The following is a 27969-nucleotide window of genomic DNA, read 5'->3' as shown; positions in this document are numbered from 1 at the left end:
CTCATCCCTTACATAATCCGAACCCCATCAGAACCATCATATATTTCCTCCAACCACCACATATAACATACTTACATCAATGACCATCATACGTACCTACATACCTACATACATACATACATACATACATACCCCTCTCTCTTTATATACGCTTCTTTGCCTTCAGGTTACCTATTCGAAGTTCAAATAGCTATTCGTTATTCGTCTGAGATCTCTCGTTAACCAAAATATTTTTGTAATTATAAAATTACAGTCAAGTAATGGGTGAGGTTAGTCGCTATTTCCTTTATTCAACATTTTCTCTGTTCTTTTCCGTTCAAATCTTCAATGATTTAGGATTATTTGGGCCTTAATTTATGTTTTATTTATTGTTTTCCAGAAGAAAGAAGGAGCTAAGCCTGAAGCCGAGAAGAAGCCCGCCGCCGAGGCCGGCGCTAAGAAAGACGACGGCAAGGTTACCGCCGTCTACAAGATTGATATGCATTGCGAAGGTTGTGCCAAGAAGATTAAACGTTCGATTAAACATTATGAAGGTAATTGGTTTTAGTTAATTGATTAACATAATGGCAGATACGTTTTGGAGTTTTTCAAACTAAGAAAAATTGGTTTAATTCGTACGTGTGAATTGTTCGCCTAATTTCCCCGTAAAAATCGGCGAATTGGATGAGGATTGACTTCGGTGCTAATTTTTTCAAATTTAATTAGAAATGTAATTAAATTAATAATCCAACTGAAATTACCTAACACGGAACTTGTTGGTGGTGGTTAAAGGTGTGGAAGATGTGAAAACTGATTGTGAAGCCAACAAGTTAACGGTGATTGGCAACGTGGATCCGGCCAAAATCAGGGATAGGTTGGCCGAGAAAACGAAGAAGAAAGTCGAACTAATTTCTCCTCAGCCTAAGAAAGATGCCGCCGCTGGCGGTGGTGGTGACAAAAAACCCAACGTTCAGAAGAAACCCGAGGAGAAGAAAGAAGAGAAGAAAGAAGAGAAAAAACCACCGAAAGAGGTAGATTTACACACACACAAAGGAAACCGCCTTTTGCAGGCCGAAGTTTGAAAATTTTAACTCAGGTTTTAACAGGTTTGAATTTAGTATAATTAAATTTGATTATTTATGTTTGATTTGCAGAGTACATTGGTTCTGAAGATTAGAACACATTGCGATGGCTGCATTCACAAAATGCGAAAAATTATTTTGAAAGTACATGGTAAGTTAATTAATTAACATTTATTTGAATTAAGTTTAAATTAATAGCGGTTGATGATGTAGTGGTGTTAATTAATAATAGAGTAAGAGATAATTAAAGATGCATTTTAATTAATTAAATCTATTAAAACAGGGGTTGAATCCGTGAGCGTTGACGGAGCCAAAGATTTAGTAACGGTAAAGGGCACAATGGACGTGAAAGACCTCGTTCCTTATCTCAAGGAGAAGTTGAAACGTAGTGTCGACGTGGTTCCGCCCAAGAAAGACGACGGTGGTGAGAAAAAAGATGCCGGCGAAAAGAAAGATGCCGGCGGTGATAATAAAGAGAAAGGAAAAGAAGTTGCTGCTGCTGCCGGAGGCGAGAAGAAAGAAGGCGGTGGTGAAACGAAAGTGGAAGTGAACAAGATGGAGTATCATGGGTACGGGTATCCTCCACAGCCAATGTATTGGTCGGATGGACACGTGTACGGTGGACCGAGTTCGAGTTATGTGGTTGAAGGGTATCAGAATCACCCTCATCAAGAGTACGGATACGTGAATCAGGGGTACATGAGCATGAATCAAGGGTACATGTCTCATCCTGGTTATGTTAATCAGGGGTATATGATGGACCCGCGGCATCCTCTTCACGCGCCTCAGATGTTCAGCGATGAGAACCCAAACGCCTGTTCAATCATGTAAAGATGGAGGGAGATCAACGGTGGATGATTATAGAAAGAAGATGAAAGAGGGACCAAAATGTAAATAGCAGAACTTTGTAGGGAGAAAAAGGTAAATATGGAGCCTCATAAAAGGGGTCGATGTAATAGGGAAATAGTAGAGTTTTGGAACCATCGAAAAGTTTAGAATTTTGTTTAGGATGAGCCGGCCGGTTCTTTTCTAAATGGAATTTCATAGGCATGTAAATGAACTGAACGTTCAGCGAACCGTTCATGAACTGTGCGGCGGGAAGTTCGTTTATGTGCGTTTATTTATTAAATGAACGAACATGAACAAGATTTTTTGTTCGTTTAATTAAATGAACGAACATGAACATAGGTCTCGTTCGTTCATTTACGTTCGTGAACGTTCGGTTATGTTCGTTCGGTTATGTTCGTTTATGTTCGTTCGATTATGTTCGTTTATGTTCATTCATTTATGTTTAACCCAATCTTCTTAAATCAATTTTGGTGACCAATTTGTAAGTATCTTAAAAATATTAATTTATATGATATTCTGATGACCAACTCCATAATTAATCCAATTTTATTTGGAGATTAAATCCAATATGTTAACCTGTGAGGCACCTCGCACCTATATTCATTTCCCCCTTTTTTTCCCAAACCCTAGTGTTCACTAGAGAGTGGAGACGATCGCTGAAAGCTTCAAAACAAGTTATATTATAGTGCAATATGAAGTTTTACATGTTTGTTTTCATCTCTTTCTCTGTTTTATTTGGCTTAATAGTTGATATGTAAAGTTATTGCAGGTATCTTCACATCTAAAACTCAAGAAAACATATACTTCTTTCTAGAAATAGATGAGAATATAAAGGTAACAATCGGAAGTATACGAGCATCAGTAAAGAGAAAAATATAGAATTTACCAGAAAACAAACAAAGGTTTCTATGCCATTTTTGAAAAAGAGTGTAATAGGAGAAAATGATTGTTCATATGTAATCATGGACCACTAAGATAAATGTTATAGCGTTAAATTAAAGTTGTGTGAATCATTTAATATCTTTAAAAGATCGATCGAAATATTTGATGATATCTTCAAACATTTTATCACTGCTAATCAACTCTTAGGCTATTTATCACTGTAGATTTGGTTGATTTGCATTGTCGACTATTTTTCATGAAAGAACAATGGAAGGTAGGGTCTCCAACGTTTATGTTCGTTTATGTTCGTGTTCATTTATGTTCGTGTTCGTTTATGTTCGTGTTCGTTTATGTTCGTTTATTTATTAAATGAACGAACATGAACAAATTATATTCCTTAATAAACGAACATGAACAAAAAAAATTTTGTTCGTTTATGTTCGTGTTCGTTTATGTTCGTCTATTTATTAAATGAACGAACATGAACATACCTCCGTTCGTGTGCGTTCGGTTCGTTTACAGGCCTAGAATTTCATTTTATATGTGATAAGATCACCGTGTGATGTAACGAGTGGCAGTGGATGATGCCACGTGGGGACGAAATTGATTAAATTTGAAATTTTGTTTCATTTGTTGCGAATATCAATGGCTGCTTGGATTGGTTATTAGTGGGGACTGGTGATTAGATTAGCACCTTTCTGTTTTATTTAATTGAATCTTTCTGGTTTTGAAGGGAAAAGTTGGGTGGTTTGTGTACACCATATTTTGTTTCATCTTCGCGGGGTAGAGAATTAATAAAAATAATTTTCCAGATCTTTTATTTAAATTTAATAGTTGTAAATGTTAAAAATAACACGGGGTGAAGGTCAATGTCACTTGTTTAATTGGACACTGGTGAAATTGATTTGGTTGTTGTGGTTTAACTTTAATGATATAACCTTTACAAACCGCAAACAGCCACGCAGTCAGAATTCAGAATAATTTCATGAGGGGCCATAAACGTTTAATTTTAGCGAAAAGGCCATGAAAAATGCAGCTGCGCCTTTTCACGGCAATAAAAAAGGCTATATATTTTGCAATATAGTGTCAAGTTAATTCTTTAAAATTGAATTTACGTCAAGGGATGATGCTAATTACTTGAAAACGAAATTGCAGAATTTGAATAAAAACGTGGTTAAGAAAGAAAGCAAACCCCTGATAATTATAACTGTAGATTTTGCTGGATGGATCGTGTGGACAGTGAAAACCCAATAATGCATGGATGGTGCTGAAATAATTAGGCATCTTATCTCTAATTTCCTGGTCCTCATTTCATAATGACAATCCTAGAGAAGCAGAGGGTTTTGGAATTACAAGCAAATCCCAAGGATGCAGGATTCGTCAGATGACTACACTGGGGCAATAAAAAGATGGAGAAGACAAAGGTTGGGTTATATGTCATGTAATAAGAACGCATGAGTTTGTATTTATTACATTGTTGGAAATGGGACAACAGAGGACGGCCAATCATTCAGAGGATAAGAAACTCACGCCTTTGCTTGCATCATCCCTTTTTTATTATTGTTGCTTTCAGATTGAAACCTTTGATTACGATTGGGGGGTCGGGGGCTGATAATTATATTCTATTATTCACTTAATTATTTCTATCTTGTTTTTTTAATTAAAAGACAACGATTTCAAATTAAATTTCAATTATATTAATCCTATAAAGCTACAGTTGAAATTAATGATTATCTCGGCATTATAAACCAATATTTAAGTCGTGCGTAATATTCTCTAAATTTGTACGTAATAACTGAAAAAATAAATAAAGTCCATGAGTTTTCCTTCTCTTCATGAAGACAAAAATTAGGTATCTATATTTGGAATTTAAAAACAACATTATTCATAGGATTATAATAATTTCTGGTATATGGCTAAGGGATTTTTATTATATTTATTTCAGTGAATTGAAAAGATTTTAATATATAATTAATTTTATTGGTCATGTAGATATAAATGAGAAAAGAATATTTCTTTTTCCAAGCACCAAAAGTCAATGTTACTTTCATTTCATGCATAAATATGTCCAACATGTAAGCAACCAAAGTTCTTTAAATCGAGAGGTCCACTTCAGAACAATAAGGATTTTTCGGATTTAGTGAAACCAATTATAACGTGAGATTAAAATTTTAGATTATATTCTTAAATTTCTCTGTCGCTAATATACGTAAACATTATATTCTTTACCTTAAGGGGATTCTAATCAACTGAGAAAATACTTCTATTTACGTATAGAAGAAAAGAAAAACACCGTTTGACCGTTGTAGAACATATTTTCATGCATACGTAAGCCAATATGTCATGGTTGATGGGTCTGAGATAAGCAGATGGCTTTGGCTTGGAAGACTCCATATGAATTATGGCAATAATATTGCTTTTGGTCGGCTTAGCACAATGGAGCTCACTACCTAACCGCACCCACAGTCCTTTATAATCCTCCGAACCACAATATTATAACCCTTACGCAACCATTCCAATATTTTATATTTAGTTAATTTGCAATCATGGTTGGGAAATACTCATAGGATTCTATTTATATTCTAATTAAATTATGATTTTTGTTCTTGTTATTTGGTATAATTTGGTCCTTCAACAATTATTAAAGTTATCGTTAAGTTATATCAGTGAAGAAGGAAACAAGAAAGCATGAGAGAAATGGTGTTGAATGAGGGGTTGTTAAGCAGGCCTGAGATCGGCTGATTTCGTCAATTTGGCCTTGTTAGTCATGACAAAAATGGTGATGCCTAACATATTTCATTTTTTAAAAGACACGATCAGCTTACATAAACCTTAATTAATAGAATAATGAATAATATAAAATTCCTTCTTCCTCCTCCAATTCTGACATCAAGTTTCACGATCCAAACAAACTATTAATAGTTTCGCTAGGGCAATGATAACAAAAATAAAATAAAATCAGATTTGTTGTATCTTCTCCGCTAGTTAATATTTTCGAACCTCTAAATAATTATATTCGTTTAATCTGATTGTTGTCAATTTGTTCACTAGTAAATTTCATTACAAGATGATCAGCTTTAATTACCTATAAATAATAATCATGATTTTATGTCTGACATCCACCGACACTAAGAATTATATATAAGCCTTCAGATAACAAAAAAAGGAATCTCAATCTTTTTTTTCTCGCTCCCTTTCGGCCTCTCGTACTATTCACCGTCTCTAACTCACCACTCATATAAAAACCAACTATGACTTTTCACCCAATTAAAAGTAATAAGCTGCCTACAGCATGTTGCAAAGTCAAAAAGCAAAACACATTGCATTAATGATATTTATGACTGCATATGAATATTGTTCAACTATGTATTTATGTATTTATTTATACATGCTTTGCATTTTATCTATATTTTTAATTTTCTGACTGCCGGAGGTCTTCCACGGAAGCTACTCTCAACCTGGCGTTCGGGGCAGCCTACTACCCTACCTCCCCCTTACCCCATTGCATATGGGAATTGGGTTTTGTTGTTGTTGTTGGTGGTGGAAGTGGTGCAATTAGCATGACTTTTGTAATGGTAAAATAGCTCATTTACTCATTGGACTTTAGGGTATTTACAAATTAGTCCTTAAGGCTTCAACTATAAATACCCTAGTTCATTTAGCTTCAAAACCATCCCAAAGCATTCTAGCTTTCTTCCAATACTATAGGGAATTTAGAGAGTTTCTTGAGAGTTGTTTTCTTCTTTTTATCAAGAGAGAATTATCATTGTTTATCGAGAGAGGTTGTAATTCCTATTTTTCTCATAGTGAAATTCCTCTACCGTTGCCCGTGGTTTTTACCCTATATTATTTAGGGGTTTTCCACGTAAATTTTGTGCCTCTTTTATCTTCAATTTTTATTTCTCAAATTATCAGTTGCATTTTTGCTCTATCCGATAGCCGTCTTCCGCAACAATTGGTATCCGAGCCAGATTTTAGTGTGTAATATCTGCTTATTGTCTTTGTGGTTGCCACCAAAAGGTGGATCCTCCAACATATGAAAATAAGAAGGTATTACCCATTCTTTGAGGTTCTAGAGAACTATTCATGATAGTGAAATAGTTTGAGCTATCAATAATAGAAGCTATGGCAACAAAATTTGACATTGAAAAGTTCAATGAGAGAAATTTCTCATTGTGGAAATTAAAGATGAAGGCCATCCTGAGGAAAGACGGGTGTCTAGCGGCTATCAATGAAAGGCCGGTGGATTTCGCAGATAACGGCAAATGGAACGAGATGGACGGGAATGCTATGGCAAACTTTCATCTAGCATTAGTAGATGAAGTATTGTCAAGCATCGAGGAGAAGAAGACTGCTAACGAGATATGGGATCATCTCACAAAATTGTACGAGGCCACATCGTTGCACAATAAAATTTTCCTTAAGAGGAAATTGTACACTCTCCGGATGTCAGAATCTACTTCAGTGACGGAGCACTTAAATACACTGAACACTTTATTTTCTCAGCTTACATCCTTAAACTGTAAAATAGGAGAACAAGAACGTGCTGAACTTCTACTTCAAAGTCTACCGGATTCGTATGATCAACTCATCATCAACTTGACAAATAGTAATATCACCAGTCTAGTCTTCGACGACGTTGCAGCTGCTGTTCTACAAGAAGAAAATCGGTGCAAGAACAAGGAAGTCAGACAAGTAAATCTGCAACAAGCAGAAGCGTTGACAACGATGACAACGATGAGAGAGAGATCAACAGAACGTGGCCAAAACAGCAATCACAAACATAGTAGATCAAAGTCAAGGAGCAAGAAGAATTTAAAGAGTTACAACTGTGGAAAGAATGGTCACTTAAAGAAGGATTGTTGGAGTTTAAATAAAAACTCCAATCCACAAGGCAATACCGCAAACACTTCAGATGATGGAGATGCTCTATGCTGTAAAGCGTCAACCACCGTGGAAGGCAGAAAATGATTTGCAGATATATGGCTCATTGATTCAGGAACAACATATCACATGACCTCAAGAAGAGAATGGTTCTATCATTATGAACCTGTCTCAGGAGGATCTGTGTATAGTTGCAATGATCATGCCTTAGAGATCATTGGTGTTGGAACCATCCAATTTGAAGATGTATGATGGAACAATTAAAGTTGTTCAAGATGTGCGGCACATGAAAGGCCTGAAGAAAAATTTATTATCCTACGGATTGTTGGATAATAATGCTAGCAAGATTGAAACACAGAAAGGAATCATGAAGGTGTTCCGTGGAGCGCTTGTGGTGCTGAAAGGCGAAAAGATAGCAGCAAACTTGTATATGCTGAAGAGAGAGACTTTGCTAGAAGCAGAAGCCTATGTTGCCTCATGTAGTTCAGATTCTACAATGTTATGGCATCAGAAACTTGGACACATGTCAGAACAAGGAATGAAAGTCCTTGTGGAGCAAAAGCTACTTCCCGACTTAACAAAAATATCACTTCCTTTGTGTGAGCATTGTATAACAAGTAAGCAGCACCGGTTGAAATTCAACACGTCAAATTCTAGAGGCAAAAGTGTTCTAGAATTGGTTCACTCTGACGTATGGCAAGCACTAGTTACATCCCTAGGCGGAGTAAAATATTTTGTCTCATTTATTGATGACTACTCCAGGAGATGTTGGGTGTACCCTATTAAGAAGAAGTCAGACGTGTTTCAACTTTCAAAAACTTCAAAGCGCGAGTGGAACTTGATTCTAGAAATAAGATCAAGTGTTTTAGAATAGATAATGGAGGAGAATACACAAGTGGAGAATTTGATGAATTTTGCAGGAAAGAAGACATCAAAAGACAGTTCATAGTGACAAACACTCCTCAACAAAATGGAGTGGCAGAGCGGATAAAAAAAACCTTGTTAGAAAGAAAAAGACCAATGTTAAGGGATGCAGGCCTAGAAAAATCATTCTGGGCAGAAGCAGTCAATACTGCCTGTTATTTAGTGAATCGAGCTCCATCAACTGCAATAGAGCTAAAGACGCCAATGGAGATGTGGACTGGTAAACTAGCTGATTATTCAAACCTCCATGTATTTGGAAGTATTGTGTATGTGATGTACAACTCCCAAGAAATTTCAAAGCTGGATCCAAAATCCAGGAAATGCAAATTCTTGGGGTATGCTGATGGTGTAAAGGGGTATCGCTTGTGGGATCCCACTGCCCGTAAAGTGATCATTAGCAGGGATGTTATCTTTGTAGAAGATAAACTACAAAGAAAAGAAGACGATGATTGCGCTGAAAAGTCAGAGACTACTCAGATACATGTGAAAAAAGAATTTGAACAAGGAGATTCTTCTGAAGTAGAACCAGCACATGATGAACAAGAACCAGAGAGTTCTGAAGCTCCAACAACTCGTCAATTAGATCGTGTGAGAAGACGTCCCAATTGGCACTCAGATTATATTATAGAAAGAAATGTTGCATACTGCCTTTTAATAGAGGACGGTGAGCCATCAACATACCAGGAGGCAATAAACAGTTCAGATGTTTCACTGTGGATGATGGTGATGCAAGAAGAAATTGAAGCCCTTCATAAAAATAATACATGGGACCTTGTGCCACTACCACAAAGAAGGAAACTAATTGGTAACAAATGGGTTTTCAAAATCAAGCGAAATGGTGACGATCAAGTGGAGAGGTATCATGCAAGACTGGTAGTCAAAGGATATGCTCAGAAAGAAGGTATTGATTTCAATGAAATTTTTTCTCTTGTGGTTCGACTAACAACAGTTCGAGTAGTCTTGGCAATGTTTGCTACATTGAATTTACATCTAGAGCAACTAGATGTTAAAACAACTTTTCTTCATGGAAATCTTGAAGAAGAGATTTACATGCTCCAGCCTGAAGGTTTTGAAGAAAAAGAAAAGAAGAACTTGGTTTGCAGGTTGAACAAATCTCTGTACGGTCTAAAGCAGGCGCCAAGGTGTTGGTATATGAGATTTGATTCCTTCATTATGTGCCTTGGATACAACAGACTTAATGCATACCCTTGTGCTTATTTCAAAAGGCCTGGTGATAACGATTTTGTTATATTGTTGTTGTATGTGGATGACATATTGGTTACATGACCCAACAAAGATCATATTGATGAATTGAAGGCACAACTGGCTAGGGAATTTTAAATGAAGGACTTGGGATCAGAAAATAAGATTCTAGGGTTGCAAATTCACCGAGACAGAAGTAATAGGAAGATTTGGATTTCACAAAAGATTTACTTGAAGAAGATCTTGTCACGATTTAACATGCAAGATTGTAAACCAATTTCTACCCCTCTTCCTATTAACTTCAAATTATCCTCTAGTATGAGTCCTAGCAGTGAAGAAGAGAGGATGAAGATGTCTCGAGTACCGTATGCATCAACAGTGGGAAGTTTAATGTTCGCTATGATATGCACAAGACCAGACATTGCACAAGCAGTGTGAGTGGTTAGTCGGTACATGGTGAATCCAGGCAAAGAGCATTGGAATACAGTGAAGAGGATCCTGAGATACATCAAAGGGACCTCAAATGTTGAATTATGTTACGGAGGATCAAACTTACTTATCAATGGGTATGTCGATTTTGACTATGCAGGGGATTTGGATAAAAGCAAATCTACTACAGGATATGTGTTCAAAGTTGTTGGTGGAGCTGTAAGTTGGGTTTCAAAATTGCAGTCAGTTGTGGCTACATCCACAACAGAGACAGAATATGTAGCAGCTACACAAGCCAGTAAAGAAACAATCTGGTTGAAGATGCTATTGGAGGAGCTTGGGCACAATCAAGAGTATGTCTCTCTGTTTTGTGATAGTCAAAGTGCCTTGCATCTAGCAAGAAATCTAGCATTTCATTCAAGGACAAAGCACATACGAGTTCAGTACCATTTCATTCGTGAAAAGGTGGAAGAAGGGACGGTAGATATGCAGAAGATCCATACCAAAGATAATATAGCAGATTTCATGATGAAGTCGATCAACGCTGATAAATTTACCTGGTGTCGATCCTCCTGTGGCCTGTCAGAGACGTAAGCAACATAAAGGTACAAGGTAGAAAGAATTGTGTGAAGATATGATTGTTTCAATCAAATCTTCAAGTGGGAAATTGTTGCAATGTCAAAAAGCAAAATGCGTTGCATTAATGAATTCGGTGCAAGTGGTGCAATTAGCATGACTTTTGTAATGGTAAAATAGCTCATTTACTCATTGGACTTTAGGGTATTTACAAATTAGTCCTTAAGACTTCAACTATAAATACCCTAGCTCATTTAGCTTCAAAAACATCCCAAAGCATTCTAGCTTTCTTCCAATACTATAGAGAATTTAGAGAGTTTCTTAAGAGTTATTTTCTCCTTTTTATCAAGAGAGAATTATCATTGTTTTCTCCTTGGTAGATCGATAGAGGTTGAAATTCATATTTTTCTCATAGTAAAATTCTTCTACCGTTGCCTGTGGTTTTTATCCTATATTTAGGGGTTTTCCACGTAAATTTTGTGTCTCTTTTATCTTCAATTTTTATTTTCTCAAATTATCAATTGCATTTGCTCTATCCGATAGCCGTCTTCCGCAACACAGCCATCATAACCACACTCTTTCACCATTTACAAGATTTTAGAAAAGTAAGTTGCTGAGGAACATGAAGCATGCTTGGGGCAAAGAAAATGACAAATTCATCATTAAATTAATCCAACACTAATCACAGATTAACAGTTGATGAAGGTGAGGTTTAAAGTAATTAGTGTGATCCGATCTCTTTGTGATTGAAGTAGCTAATTAACAGTGAAAGTCAAAGTGAGTTTATACTGCAAAGAATGCTATTAATTAATTTATTTGGGGTATGGGAAGGGCATTTTGTTGGTACATTTCAAGATTGCTTTGGGATCAATTCAACACTCCTTTCTGCATTAAAAAGAGCATAATCATTGTTAAAGAAAGGCAGAAAGGACAATCATAAATAAAAACCAACATGGGCGTCGCCAATTCAAATAATAATTTACATTGAATGATCAGAATACAAAAATTAAAGTACATAAATAATTTTTAAATTATATTAAAATATATTTTAATATTAATTTTTTTGATATTATGAAATTATTATTAAAATTTTAATTAATTATAAAAAAATTACCGCACTGTTAATATCATTAAAGTGATAATAGACATGTTAATGAATAATGTCTCATCTATCTCTTCAAATATAATTAAAATTTTATTTAATTTTTAAACAATAATTCTAAAAAATATTTATAAAATTATAAAAAATTATATGTAATTTGATTCGAATTTTTTACTTTAGGGTAAACAATATTTACAGTTTGATCAGAATCAAAATTTGAATCCAATGAATAATCGGGGAGAAGAATACATGTAAGCAGCAACATATATAAGGACTATTATAATAACAAAAGGGTATTTAAGGCAATGAAGATGAATAATGGTCCTAATTTTCTGACTCAGCTCTGACTATGATCCTCTGCACCCTTGCTTTTTATACAACAATGACCATCAGCAGCAGCATGCCCTCATCCATCCATCCATCCATAAGTGACATACATAATGTGTTTGAAAAGGGTTTCGGATTTAAAGGAATAATTTGTTTAAATATAATGATGATAAATGTCTCATAATTAGGGATGGGCATGGGTCGGGTCGGGTTTTTGGTTCACCCGATTCGATCAAAATAAGTTTTCACCCGACCCGACTCGACCCGAATATATGACATAGAAACTCGACCCGATCCGAAATAATACAAAAAATTATTTTTATTCAATAAAAACAGTGACTTAATTGGAAAAAAATTATACATAGAGATGTATTATTGTAATTATCCCTAAATATATATGGTAAAATTATATATTTTTTCGGGTAGGGTCGAATCGAATTTTTTTACCCTAAACTCGACCCGAACACCACATTAAAAAAAATTCGACCCGAACCTGATTTAAAAAAAAATCTAATCTAATCAAGTCGGAGCCGGTCAGGTCCGTTTAAATGTCCATCCCTACTCATAATCATGGATTTGACATGAAGAAATTAGCCACCAGACATGAAGGAGACTATTATTAGGTCCAATTCCACGTCAGGTACACAATGAAAGTTGCTGGACATTGAATTTGCAGCCCTAATCCCATTCATTCAACTACCCCTTTCCTCCTCCTACTTCCAATGCTATCGGATTAAGTGTGAATACATGAATAATTCTTTAGACATTTAAAATTAATTTAGAGTAAAGTTTGAATATTTATTTTTATATTAAACCTAAAAATTAATAATTCATATAAAATGAATTATAAAATTTTTAAATTTAGAGTAAAGTTTGAATATTTATTTTTATATTAAACCTAAAAATTAATAATTCATATAAAATGAATTATAAAACATTGTTTATATATATATATATATATATTGATGGCATTGAAGATGTTGAAATTTAAATCTTAAACGTGTTGAATAGAAGAAGAATTATACATAAGTTTGAAAGAATGGTTCGTATTGTCAATCCACGTGCAGTCCAATTCAAATTCTGTTTAGTCTAACCTTAGGGTCCAATGTTCAACTCTTGATAAAAAAAGAAGAGTGAATTGTTTATTTAATCAAAGCTTTGAAACAAAACATAATCTTTTGTTTGAATTGAGTTTTGACTTTCTCCTTATTTTGGATAAGCTTTGAACTTTTAGCCCCCTATTCAGAAACAAACACACAGAATTCAAAGTTTTAAACATTAGTTGGTTGAGCTTTGTTTCATTTAGCGAAATATCTCAATTTAAAAAAAAGAAAAAAAAATTGAAAACAATGGGACAGCCGCCGGCAGCCGCAATCCAATTGGGAAAGAAAATTTGGGCTCAAAGAACAAAGATTTGAAGAGCGAACCCAAGTTGTTTTGGTATTGGTTTTTAATGTCAATGTTAATTAATTAATTGTATATTACTTATAACCCATATTAATTTATTTTATTTTAGATCTATATATTAATAATTAATATATACATTTCTTCTTTTTAAAATTGAAAAAATATAATTAATGTGTTTTTCACAAGAAAAAAATATTGAAACAACAAGTTCAATTAATAATTTTATATAATATAATACAAATATTTGGTTTCGAGATATTTGATCCTGAATTTATTCTTATATAGTGGTGAGATATATATATATATATAGCAGTGAGATTAAATAGTATAATGAAAATTAAATTTGCGATGAAATATATGTTCAATTCAATTACAATTGTAATATTAAAAAATAAAAAAAATTACATAAACTAGATTTTATGGGTTTATAATTAAATAAAATAAATGTAAATTATAAATTTAATAATTGAATTATCTTTTCTCTTTTATTTTTTTATTGTAATTTAATTTTTTTAGTTTATACACTGAATTTTATACATTTTTGTCATTCTACAATATGTGAATTATTTTATTATTATTTGCATGTGATAGGAAATTTTTTATTAATAATCTAATGTCATATAAGTTTATAATGAAAAATAAATTTAAAATATTAAATTATACTCTTAAAGTTTAAACACAATCTCTATTCCTCAAATTATATCTCAAACCCTAAACCTCAAATCACAACCCATCCTCACTCTCACTTAGAGTTGTGAAAAAAGATTTGATTAGTTGATCTGGTTATTTGATCTGTTTTTTTATTTTCGGATAATTCGATGGGATATTCGAAAAAAATTCAGATAATCGAATCGAATATAAATCAGATAAATTTCAATTTCGAATTATCCGAAATTCCGAAAAAATGTGTTTTTAGATTTTAGATACCTTTAGCCGAATAAATGAGTAACCCATTAAAGTTCTAACCCAATAAAATTTGGTATATTTAATTATTTATTGTGTGTGAGTAATTATATATATATATATATATATATATTGAATAAGTTACATTAAATAAAAATTTTAAAATTAATTTTTATCAAATTAAATTTTATGTTCGATCTAAATATCCGATCCAAAATTTCGAATATTTAATACTTTTAGATCGAATACGGATCACTATTTTAAGTATAAAAAATTTCGGATCCGAACGGATTTTATTTTAATTTGCACACCCTACCCTCGCCCCCCCGTTAGAAATTCAAGTTGCCGGAATATTAACCCCAAAATTCAAGCTTCACCTAATCTGAACTCTGTTGTTCTCGGTCATGGATACTCCTGGTATCTGCAAAACATTATAATAAATTGATTGCACGCTAGACAATGATAGACAACAAGCAAGGCGACACCATTAACCCCAAAATTCAAGCTTTCACCTAATCTGAACTCTGTTGTTCTCGGTCAGGATACTCCTGGTATCTGCAAAACATAATAAATTGATTGCACGCTAGACAATGATAGACACAAGCAAGGCGACACCATTGAAAAAAAGAGAGACCTTCATGATTCGTATTTACAAATGCAGGTAACAGTGGCCTTGCTCTGTTTCTCCTCTCGATCTACACTTTATGCAATTATTCTTGTTTCATTTAGTAAAATCGATTACGCGCTAGCATTTACAAGCTGTATGGTGCTCCTCTCGGCGAAGATACCCTTCTCTTCCATACCTGAGTGAGTTCTGCTTTCCAATGTTGTTTTGGCCTCCTCATATCCGCATATTAAAGTCTCATAGTATCAAATTGGGGGAAACACCGATTTTGCACATTTTCTCATAACTCTGACTGCATTCTCATTTTTCCGACAATGCTTGGCATCTGCAACTGTTGTACAAGATGAGGTATGGTGGGGTTATAATCTGGGGTTTAGGATTTGGTATATGGTTGGGGAAAAGATTTACAGATTAGGTTTGAGTTTAAATTTTAAGGAATAATTTTGTTTTTAAAATTTATTTTTATTATAATATGATGTAACATTAATACTAATAAAATTTGTCGCACCACATAAAAATAATAAAATATCTACATCATTGAGTGATAAAAAAATTCAAAGTATAAAATTCATAAGTAAATTAAATAAATAAAGTATAATGAATAAAATAGGAGAGAAATAGTTAAGTTATTAAATTGTAATTTATCCTCCTCCCTTGTCATCTCCATTCTCCTCGATCGAGTGTTTTGGTATACGAGAAAATTGTGTTACAAAATGTGGCTGAATTTATCAAATAATACAGTTGAAAAAAAATGTTCGAATAAGGCACTCTCGAAATTATTTCGTTAAATAGAGTGAATGCTATAGTAAACCCGAAGACGCATTGAAGTCCAAACGACTTCATATAAATTTGGGAGACGCATGGAGTGCAATGCGTGCTCATATTTTTTCACCATGTAAATGTACAAAGGGTAAATTACACAATTAATCATCAACTTTACTCTTTCTCCAAATTCACTCAATGTACTTTTAATTTTTTCAATTTAATCACTCACTTTTATTTTACCTCCTATTTTGATCACTCTACAATGACATGGATTTTTTACTCCTATTTGATCACTCATCGACCATTGTTCAAGTTGTTATATGGAAGCCAATTTGATTCATCAGCTCTAGTATTGAATTTGTGTACTAAAGAAACCAACATCGTGCTTACATAATTTCTAATTGAAATTGAGTTTAGGTGGGAGTTATGACCCCCACTAATTTAGGGTATAATAAAAATAAATCAATTTAACTATATTTTTTCACTTTTTCATAAATGTACAAAGGGTAAATTACACAATTAATCATTCAACTTTACTCTCTCTCTCTCTCTAAATTCACTCATTGTACTTTTAATTTTTTCAATTTAATCACTCAACTTGTGTACTAAAGGGTACTTTTTTCACTTTTTCATAAATGTACAAAAGGTAATTTTTTTTGGAGTCAAAGCATTGAATTTGTGTACTAAAGAAACCAACATCGTGCTTACATAATTTCTAATTGAAATTGTTGTCCAAAACAGTGTAGTTGCATTTAATTGAAATTGAGTGATTAAATTGAAAAAAATTAAAAGTACAGTGAGTGAATTTGGAGATAGAATAAAGTTGAATGATTACTTGTGTAATTTACCCTTTGTACATTCACATAGCCATGAATTTGGTGAAAAAATATGGGAGACGCATTACAGTCCCCCAAATTTATATGTAAGACGCTTGAACTCCAATGCGTCTTCGAGAGTACCTTATTCGAACAATTTTTTTTTCAACTGCATTATTTGAAAATTTCAACATAATGTAATTGAAAAGCAAGTGCATATATATATATATAACTCAACGTAAGGCTAGAAAGAGGAAAAAGAAATAGAAGGTATAATTAACGAGGATTAAATGTTATATTAAATTGATAGAGTGTATTAATAATGAAGATGAAATGTTATATTATATAAATTTATTTAATTATCAATAATTCTATTAGCGGTTAACGAAATTAAATTAAGAGTTTAATAACTTAATTAATAAAAACATTTTATCTAATAATCAAATAAAAATCAATCTAGTATTCATGTTCTTTAAAATTGTTCATCCTTAATTTTATACATATAACACAACTTTTATATCTAAATAAGCGAGAACAACTTTAAAAGCTAGAAGAAAGGAAATCTTTTTCCTAATTATCAACCATAAATAAATGCAAAAGGCAATTGAAGTGGGTGTCAGTAGGGCTGAGCAACGAAACTGAGAAAATCGAAAAATCGATACGAATTGAGTAAAACGGTTCGATTCGGTTCGGTTTGACTCTAAACGGTTCAGTTTTCGATTCGGTTTAAAGGCTTCATTTTTTTGATTAGGTTCGGTTCGGGTTTTCTATATGGAACCCATTTGTTTCATATTGAACCGAATAGGCAATTTTTGTAAAAAAAAATTATAGTTTCAAGTGATTTTTTATTGAAAAACCGATAAATCGAACCGACCCGAACCGAAAAACCCGAACCGTTAAAAAAATCGAACCGAACCGAAAAAACCGGTTTCGATTTTTTTCAATTTTTTAACTATTCGGTTTCGGTTTCGGTTTAAATATTGAAAACCCGTTTATTTCGATTCGGTTCAATTTTTGATAAAAAACCGAATCGAACCGAACCGAATACACCCCTAGTCAATATCCAGTATACTGTATAGTCAACAGTCAACACAATGAATAGGAAAAGATAAGAAAACTGCATTATTTAGCCAAGTGTACCTGCAATGGCATTAAGTTGTGTTGGGACATGAGAATTGAAGTCATGGATCTGGTCGTTAATAATTCGTATTCACTATGTTATGCAATACAAGTGGCTGCTTATTTATCTTTTAATTTATTATATAAATATTAAAGATTAAATATATAAGTATACAAAAATTTAAACAGTTACATCACTTCTCCTTTTAAATACTAAACATAAGTATTTGATTAATTATAATTATTTTTAAAACAATAAGTAATTTGATTAATTATAATTAAATATATATAATCCGATTGGAAAACTAAAAGTTGATTATCAAAATGAGAAGGGATAATAATTAATATCACATGACATGTTATTTATATTCTTATATATTTTTATTAATAGTTAATATTGAATAAGTGATTAAAAATACTCGGTTAATTTTTTTCTTCTCCTATACATTGTGAGTTATACTCATTAGGAACAAAATTCTCTTTCCTTCTCCCCATAAATAAAAATTGTTCAATTTTTTTCTTTATTAATTAGTGTTGTTTGATGACTATACACAACCATTATCTTTCTTCTCAAACTATTAATAATTAGTAATGATGTGAAACATTTATGACCTAAAAGAATGTCATCCCAGAAATTAATCTATCTTTCATCTTCGTCTAAATTAATCTCATATGTACGATCCAACATATTATGAAACTTATCAACCTATTTTGGCACCGATGACCAATCTAACCAATATTTTCCTTAACCACAATCAACAAAATCCTATCCTCAACCAAACACCTCACAAATCCGTAGTATACAGACGAACTGCGAAGCCTGCATGCTCAATTCCAGCCTCCTAGACAACTCAACTATAGTTGTAGTAGCAAAAACAATAACAATAGGAGTTAATATAAAAATAATCTAAAAAAATTGTTGATATCTCACTGCAAAAGAGGTAGACGACGAGGGGAGGAGGAAAAAATAAACCTCGAATGTTGAAGAGTGACATCAGCATGAGCAGGTTACCGCTCATCTAAACACCATAAATCTACAATTCCCTTTCCAAAGCCTAACTAAAGGGGGCAACATTGAATATGTACCCTAACATGTTTGATTCGAGAGAAAAACAAAGAAATACAAATATAATAATACAAAGATTGATTGAGATCTTCGGGCTTCAAACAGCTCCGAAGGAGATTAGTTACGAGGAATAAAGTCTTCTTATGCATCATGTGTTAGCGACTTCGTACCTCTTCCCTCCCCTCAACACTTCAAGCTCTCAGGAGACCTATGATGGACCAAAGACCTTATTGAGGAGTTATCCCAGTACAAGAATTATATGAATATTATGGGGGCCTCCAACGAGTTAAAGTGTAAAGTCTTTGTTGACGAAAACGGGTAAAGAAAACGAAAGAACACGAGAATTTTACGAGGTTCGGCAATGTGCTTACGTCCTCGGTGCCTAGGCGGCGCTAGAAGTTTTATTCAATGATCTTTTAGGTCTAGGTTACATCTCTATTTATATAGAAAACCCTGGTACATAATTACAAAACAACCCTGTACCGTACCGCGGGGGCTGCGCCCCCACACCCCCAACCCACATAATTCGTAACCCCACACGAGACTTTTTATGAGCCATACATAACAAATCTCCACCTTGGCGAATATCCTGCCCCTTGGAAACTTCAATGTGGTTGGGTTACCTTGCTTCTTTAACAACTCGAAACATTCAACAAGTCCAAGCATGCTTGAACTTGTCTGTCGTAACTGGCTTGGTGAACATATCAGCGGCATTCTCATCAGTATGTACCTTCTGAAACAAAACCTCTCCAGATGCAACCAACTCTCTGATCTTGTGGAACCTTACATCAATGTTTTAGTTCTAGCACGATACACCTGATTCTTAGCCAAGTGAATAGCACTTTGATTATCACAAAGCAACTGAACTCCACCTTGTTGAACACCCAACTCCTTCACTAAACCAAGCCATAAAGCTTCTTTGCAGCTTCAGCCGCTGCCATGTATTCAGCTTCAGTTGTAGATAGTGCCACGACAGATTGAACATAGACTTCCAGCAAATAGCCCTCCCCAAGAGTAAACACATACCCTGTCGTAGATCTTCTATTATCCAAGTCACCTGCATAATCTGAATCCACATATCCTACAACCAAAGGATTATCCCGCTGACTCCCAAAAACATTCCATGTCCCACAGTACCCTTTAAGTACCGAAAGATCCACTTGACTGCATCCCAATGTTGCTTACCAGGTTTTTAGACATGTACTTACAAACTTGACTAACAGCATGAGCTAAATCAGGACGAGTACATACATCCGCATACATCAAGCAGCCAACAGCATTAGAATACGGAACCTTTGCCATATTTTCAGCTTCCTTATTTGTCTTAGGCACTGTTATGATGAGAGCTTAAAGTGATTCGCCAATGGAGGAGCTAACTGGTTTCGCGCTGCTCATCGCAAACCTTTCTAGCATTTTCTCAACATAACCCCGTTGAGATAGCCGCAGTTTCCTTGAGTCTCTGTCCCTGCAAATTTCCATTCCAAGAATTTTCTTTGCAACCTAATCTTTCATATCAAATTCCTGACTCAATAAAGTTTTCAAACCGATAACATCATCCATGTTCTTCGCAATCAACATATCATCAACATACAGTAATAGAAAAAAGAACCATCATCAAGGCTCTTAACATAGACACACAATCATACTCACATCGGTTGTAGCCAATCTTGATCATATAGGATCAAACCGTTTACCACTGTCTCGGAGACTGTTTTAAACCCGTACAAAGATTTCTTCAATCTGCAAACTAATGCTCGTTTCCAGGTTGAGTGAAACCTTCAGGTTGCCGCATGTAGATCTGCTCCTCTAAATCACCATGCAAAAAAGCAGTTTTAACATCCATCTGCTCTAAATGCAAATCCCAACTAGCCACCATGCAAGTACTGCTCGGATTGAAGTGTGCCTGACCACAGGAAAAGATTTCATCATAATCAACTCCTTTCTGCTGTGAAAAACCCTTCGCTACCAACGAGCCTTGAACTTCTCCCCCTCTTTTTCTGTTACTGCTGGTTTCTTCTTATACACCCATTTGCAACCAATCGTCTTCTTACCCTCAGGAAGGGAACTAACTCCCATGTGCATTGTGATTCAAAGACTCCATCTCCTCAACCATGGCTGCCATCCACTTGTCGTTTTCCTGACTAGTAACGGCATCATGAAAAGTAACTGGATCATCACTGCTAACAGTAATCAAAGATACCAAGTTTCAAAACCCAATCTGTTCGGGTCCGTCTCACCCTGTCTCTGGCGAGACTATCCCTGCAATCATCCGTAGTGGAACCACCAGAAGTCGGTTGAGAGTTTCTGGTTTCTCAACTGGAAACTGCTCGAATCTACTACTGTCGTGTCTTGTTTCTGCTGCAACATAGACTGTTCATCAAAAACGACATCTCTACTAATCACAACTTTCTTCGCAACTGGATCCAGAACTTGAATCCTTTGAAACTTTCTTGTAACCCAGAAAAATGCACTCCTTCGATTTTGCATCAAGTTGGATCTCTCATCAGCAGGTACTGCACATAAGCAGGACAACCAAAAATCCGTAAGTTATCAAAACTAACATCATGACCAGTCCATACCTCTTCTGCAACTTTCCCAGCCAGCGATGCCCTTGGCGATCTGTTGATAAGGAACACGCCATGTTAACAGCCTCAGCCCAGAAGTGTTTGGGAAGCCCCGCATTCAACCGCAAACATCTGGCTCTTTCATTCAACGACCTGTTCATCGTCCGCAACACATTCTGTTGTGGTGTCTTGCGCACTGTAAAATGCCTCTGAATCCCATGCTCCTTACAGAATTGTAGGAACCGTGAATCTGTGTACTCCGTACCATTATCAGACCGCAACACTTGATTTTTCGTCCTTTGGTTTTCTACCTCAGCTTTCCACAGCTTGAACTTCTCAAAAACTTCAGATTTCTGTTTCAAAAAATACACCCAACTTCCGTGAAAAATCATCAATAAAAGTAACATAGTACCTAAATCCACCCAAGACGATGTCGTGGAAGGCCCCCACATCAGAATGCACATAATCAAGAATCCCTTGATTGTGTGCTTCGCAGTCTTGAAACGGACTTTAGTCTGTTACCAAGAACACAATACTTGCAAAATCGAGCTTACAGCTTTTGACACCATGCAACAAGTTTCTCTTGTGTAATTCTGCCATCCCACGTTCACTAAGATGAGCAAGGCGCATATGCCACAATTTTGTCGTATCATCACAGGACTCAACAGAGTGAACTCCACCTGCAACGGTACTCCCTAACAATCTGTAGATATTCCCTGTCATCTTGCCTTCATCACAGTCAATGCTCCTTTAAACAATCCGAATGGTTTCCTATCCTCGTCAGCCTTAGGGATAAAACCATTCTTGTGCAAAGTGCCCAGGAAATCAAATTCTTCTTCAAGTCTGGGATATGTCGAACACCACTCAACGTCCGAACGGAGCCATCGTGCATCTTAATTCTGACATCACCAATACCAACAATATTGCAACATCGATCATCACCCAAATAACCGAACCAGAATTAACCGACCTGTATGTCGAAACCATTCCCTATTTGGCGTGATGTGATAAGAACATCCAGAATCAAGAATCCAAGCATCCGTCAATTGTGTCGTTGAAATAGAAGCATCACCCTCACTGCAATCAGAAGTATCCTCGACCACGTTCACAGACTTGGATGAGCCATCACGCTTCTCATCGGTCTGCTTTTTCAACTTCGACAGTCTCGCTTCATATGTCCCGCCTCCTTGCACTTGTAACAGTGAATTGTCTTCTTATCCCTGGATTTGGATCTGGAATTCCGCTTCCCGGACCCTGCCTTCTCTGGCTTCCGTCCAAGATCTCGATTACCCTTGACATATAAGCTATCGGCTTGAGAGCTTTCCCCTGCATTCTGTTTCCGCTGGTTGTGAGCCAACAAGGCTGCAGTAATCTCCTCAACGTTGATAGTCACTTTCCCATATGTAAGAGTAGTCCCATGTTCGTAAGAGGAAGGCAACGAACACAACAGAATCATCGCTCTGTCTTCATCCTCAATTTTCACATCAAGCCGAGCCAGATCAGAAACGATTTTGATTGAAGACATTCACGTGTTGCGCCAAATCGTGATCGTCCTGCATCTTCAGCCCATACAGCCGCTGCTTCGATACAGTTTTTGTCGTTAAGGATTTGGACATAAACTGACTTTCCAACTTCCTCCAAATTTCGTCTGGAGACATAGATGCATGACGTGATACATGACCTCGTCCGCCAAGCATAATCGTATGGTTCCTGCCTCGCTGCTGCAATTCTTCCCAATCTTCCTCATCCATCGACGCCGGCTTTGTAGGTCGCAAAGCCTTCAAGATCCCTTGCTGCGCCAATAGATCCTTCACCCTCGTTTGCCATAATCCGAAGTTACCCTGACCATCGAATTTCGCGACTTCGAATTTTGCTCCTGACATCTGATACCAATTGTTGACGAAAACGGTAAAGAAAACGAAGAACACGAGAATTTACGAGGTTCGGCAATGTCTTACGTCCTCGGTGCCTAGGCGGCGCTAGAAGTTTTATTCATGATCTTTTAGGTCTAGGTTACATCTCTATTTATAATAAAAACCCTGGTACATAATTACAAAATCAACCCTGTACCGTACCGCGGGGGCTGCGCCCCCACACCCCCCAACCCACATAATTCGTAACCCCACACGAGACTTTTTATGAGCCATACATAACAAATCTCCACCTTGGCGAATATCCTGCCCCTTGGAAACTTCAATGTGGGTTGGGTTACCTTGCTTCTTTAACAACTCGAAACATTCAACAAGTCCAAGCAATGCTTGAACTTGTCTGTCGTAACTGCTTGGTGAACATATCAGCGGCATTCTCATCAGTATGTACCTTCTGAAACAAACCTCTCCAGATGCAACCAACTCTGATCTTGTGGAACCTTACATCAATATGTTTAGTTCTAGCACGATACCCTGATTCTTAGCCAAGTGAATAGCACTTTGATTATCACAAAGCAACTGAACTCCACCTTGTTGAACACCCACTCCTTCCTAAACCAGTAAGCCATAAAGCTTCTTTTGCAGCTTCAGCCGCTGCCATGTATTCAGCTTCAGTTGTAGATGCCACGACAGATTGAACAGTAGACTTCCACAAATAGGCCCTCCACCAAGAGTAAACACATACCCTGTCGTAGATCTTCTATTATCCAAGTCACCTGCATAATCTAATCCACATATCCTACAACCAAAGGATTATCCCGCTGACTCCCAAAAACAATTCCATGTCCCACAGTACCCTTTAAGTACCGAAAGATCCACTTGACTGCATCCCAATGTTGCTTACCAGGTTTAGACATGTACTTACAAACTTGACTAACAGCATGAGCTAAATCAGGACGAGTACATACCATCGCATACATCAGCAGCCAACAGCATTAGAATACGGAACCTTGCCATATTTTCAGCTTCCTTATCTGTCTTAGGGCACTGTTCTGATGAGAGCTTAAGTGATTCGCCAATGGAGTGCTAACTGGTTTCGCGCTGTTCATCGCAAACCTTTCTAGCATTTTCTCAACATAACCCCGTTGAGATAGCCGCAGTTTCCTTGAGTCTCTGTCCCTGCAAATTTCCATTCCAAGAATTTTCTTTGCAACACCTAAACTTTCATATCAAATTCCTGACTCAATAAAGTTTTCAAACCGATAACATCATCCATGTTCTTCGCAGCAATCAACATATCATCAACATACAGTAATAGAAAAATAAAAGAACCATCATCTAGGCTCTTAACATAGACACAACAATCATACTCACATCGGTTGTAGCCATCTTGATCATATAGGAGTCAAACCGTTTATACCACTGTCTCGGAGACTGTTTAACCGTACAAAGATTTCTTCAATCTGCAAACTAAATGCTCGTTTCCAGGTTGAGTGAAACCTTCAGTTGCCGCATGTAGATCTGCTCCTCTAAATCACCATGCAAAAAAGCAGTTTTAACATCCATCTGCTCTAAATGCAAATCCCAACTAGCCACCAATGCAAGTACTGCTCGGATTGAAGTGTGCCTGACCACAGGAGAAAAGATTTCATCATAATCAACTCCTTTCTGCTGTGAAAAACCCTTCGCTACCAAACGAGCCTTGAACTTCTCCCCCTCTTTTTCTGTTAATGCTAGTTTCTTCTTATACACCCATTTGCAACCAATCGGCTTCTTACCCTCAGGAAGGGGAACTAACTCCCATGTGCGATTGTGATTCAAAGACTCCATCTCCTCAACCATGGCTGCCATCCACTTGTCGTTTTCCTGACTAGTAACGGCATCATGAAAACGAAAATGGTACTTAAAGGGTACTGTGGGACATGGAATTGTTTTTGGGAGTCAGCGGGATTATCCTTTGGTTGTAGGATATGTGGATTCAGATTATGCAGGTGACTTGGATAATAGAAGATCTACGACAGGGTATGTGTTTACTCTTGGTGGAGGGCCTATTTGCTGGAAGTCTACTGTTCAATGATCTTTTAGGTCTAGGTTACATCTCTATTTATAATAGAAAACCCTGGTACATAATTACAAAATCAACCCTGTACCGTACCGCGGGGGCTGCGCCCCCACACCCCCAACCCACATAATTCGTAACCCCACAACGAGACTTTTTATGAGCCATACATAACAGTCTTCCCAAAAACTCTTATGAGATGAACCAAGAATTGGTACGACTCTTTAACCGCAATAATTGTGAGAGATTTTAAACAGTTTTAACATATATGTTTTGTATGTTTGAACCAATAAAGCCATCATGCACTCAAAGACTAACTTGCCTAGTGTGGTCTAGAAGCTGAATGAATCTTTAAGAGATTATATGAGGAGATCCTCTAGAGCAACGCACAATATTCATAATCCTTCAAATGATTGGGTAATCTTCTTGTATATATATATATATCTTTTTACTTAGACACAACCTTTGAAGTATGTCATGATGAAAAGCAACAAGATCAATTATCTATATGAGGTAGCTAGTAGATACGGTGAAACGGAGGAGATAAGATATGTAGAAAGCATCAGTCAGAGTTTAACTCACCAATAGTCTACCTCATAGAACCAATGGATCGAAACATCAAGGCCCCAACCGAGGTTCTATAAGCTACTCCTCTTCTGACAATAGAGGAGATAAAAAAACATGTCAAACTATTGTCGACATGTTAATGTAGTTGACCAACCACAAAAGAGACCATACAAAAAGCTTACACCAACTATACACCCGTCAACATATCTTTATTTGAGATCTTATGCCAAGTTGGGGATTTCAATATTCTAAAACCTCCTCTGCTTATGATGCCAAACTATTGATGGGACACCAATCTTTACTAGACGTATCGTAAACAGAGAGTGTATAATATTGAGTGATGTGTGAACTTTAAAGGTTGTTAGAGTTTGATTCGAATTCAAAGTGACACATATTAATTAATATATAAATTTGAAAAAAATAAGAGATCTAATTTGGTTAGAAGTATAATTTTTTTTTTCTTTTATGTAGAAAACCTACTTTAAGTATATTTCTACTTTATAAGTTTACTTTGTAATCAAGTATTTATCTCTATAAATAGATACTAAGGATTAAGGTTAGAGATTAGGTTGTCCATGAGGACTTCTCTTGTATTCTTCTTCTCTTAACATTAGTGAATTTTCTCTTCTACTTGTGGTTTTTCCCAAAAGAATTTTACATGTAAAATCTTGATGTTTATTTTATAGGTGATCATTATGCATGTTGTTATCCTTTAATAAAGATATTAAGAGGAATCAGCTAGAAAATGGCTAGTAGAATAGTTTGTGTATGCGAATATAACAAAACAAGAATTAAGTAGTGGCACATGAAAAGGCTTGTTCGAGGGGTTGTTAATGTGATCATATGGGAATCCCAACTTACACGTTCGATAAGATCACATACCTGGAGTGTATGTCTATATACAATTATGAAAGAAGTCAAACTTGCAGAAGATTGATGGGTTAGTTTTGAGGGCTTATACTCTTCCTAAGTTATTGATGAGATCGTTGATGATCCCTCGATGGTTTCAACCTGTATCAACAATATTATTGTCCAAAAGACACTGAAAGTGCAATAGAGGTCTTCTAATGGAAATTCCTCCAAAAAGATGGAAGGGTTTTAAAAGCAACTAAACCAATGTGAATCTATTTATGGCTTCTTCAACTATCTAATAAAGGTTAAGGGATCCATTGTGATTCCTATTACCTTAGAAATATTATCATAATCAATACAGAGTTCTTTACGGTAGACCAACCGTCTATTTGTAATGCAATCTCTGAAAGACCTTCGATGAGGAAAGCCAAATTGATATTAGCCACTTTCAGTTTAACGGTGAAATTTCTTACTCCCAATGAGAAGGGTACATGAAGAAACACCAACAGACAAATAGAGAATCTCATCTACGATCCTCACAGATCTCTCAACATACCTCTAACACACCATTTGTTCAAACTTTTGAATCGATGCAGATCAATAGAAGCACTAATATTTTTAATCAATTGAGTAGACAAATACCATCAATCTCTTATATACAATATTTTGTACTAAAATACCGTAACCTGACCTTGAGAAACTAATCACCTTTGTCGATGACAAAGGAAAATGAGATGCCGTCGTTACATCCATATGATCTAATGTAAGTTTTTAAGATACCTCTTGGCTGAGTGATTCTGCACTAGACGAAGGTTGATGAGTGAGAACCATCTAGAGATGAGGTTGATGAGTATGAGCCACATGGGGAGTAGGTTGCCGAGTCAGAGCCACTTGAGAAGGTGGCGGGGTATAAGAGGGAGAAGTACTAGATGATCCACATACCTTTCAGAGTTATGACTCATTTCTCTATCGCTTCTGTTGCTGCAAGGTAAAGATTGAGAATGTTGATCACAAGGGAAGAAACAACCAAAACCTTAACACCAGGCTTCATTTGAGAGGTGACATATCTGGAGTGGATCTTTAATGTGGTCATGATTAATAAGGAAAATGAAAATTAGAGTA

The 27969-nt window shown here is 35.7% G+C and overlaps 1 protein-coding gene across 3 annotated transcripts; it reads left to right on the top strand.

The window, feature by feature from the left end:
- Positions 1-143: 143 nt before the first annotated feature.
- Positions 144-27969, top strand: LOC120146529 (heavy metal-associated isoprenylated plant protein 6-like). 3 transcript variants are annotated; one of them, XM_039160058.1, is made up of 7 exons: positions 144-269; positions 383-533; positions 772-1010; positions 1134-1212; positions 1345-1894; positions 27085-27090; positions 27951-27969. In XM_039160058.1, exons 1-5 carry the CDS (start codon positions 261-263, stop codon positions 1890-1892), a joined length of 1026 nt encoding a protein of 341 aa, XP_039015989.1. In that variant the 5' UTR covers positions 144-260; the 3' UTR covers positions 1893-1894; positions 27085-27090; positions 27951-27969. The 3 variants fall into 3 exon arrangements, with proteins under 3 accessions (XP_039015989.1, XP_039015987.1, XP_039015988.1); XM_039160056.1 differs by having other exon boundaries at positions 188-269; positions 380-533; XM_039160057.1 differs by lacking the exons at positions 27085-27090; positions 27951-27969 and having other exon boundaries at positions 188-269; positions 380-533; positions 1345-1920.

The sequence above is a fragment of the Hibiscus syriacus genome, unplaced genomic scaffold (genome assembly GCF_006381635.1).
Source record: "Hibiscus syriacus cultivar Baekdansim isolate YM2019G1 unplaced genomic scaffold, ASM638163v2 tig00110929_pilon, whole genome shotgun sequence".
Lineage (NCBI taxonomy): Eukaryota > Viridiplantae > Streptophyta > Magnoliopsida > Malvales > Malvaceae > Hibiscus > Hibiscus syriacus.
The sequence above is the reverse complement of the archived record's forward strand: the minus strand, read 5'-3'. Positions and strand labels throughout refer to the sequence as shown.

Excerpts from the sequence above, each read along its gene's own strand:
- LOC120146529 (XM_039160056.1), top strand. Across the intron at positions 534-771 it reads TTCGATTAAACATTATGAAG|GTGTGGAAGATGTGAAAACT; the intron begins GTAATTGGTTTT and ends TGGTGGTTAAAG. Across the intron at positions 1,011-1,133 it reads AGAAAAAACCACCGAAAGAG|AGTACATTGGTTCTGAAGAT; the intron begins GTAGATTTACAC and ends TTTGATTTGCAG.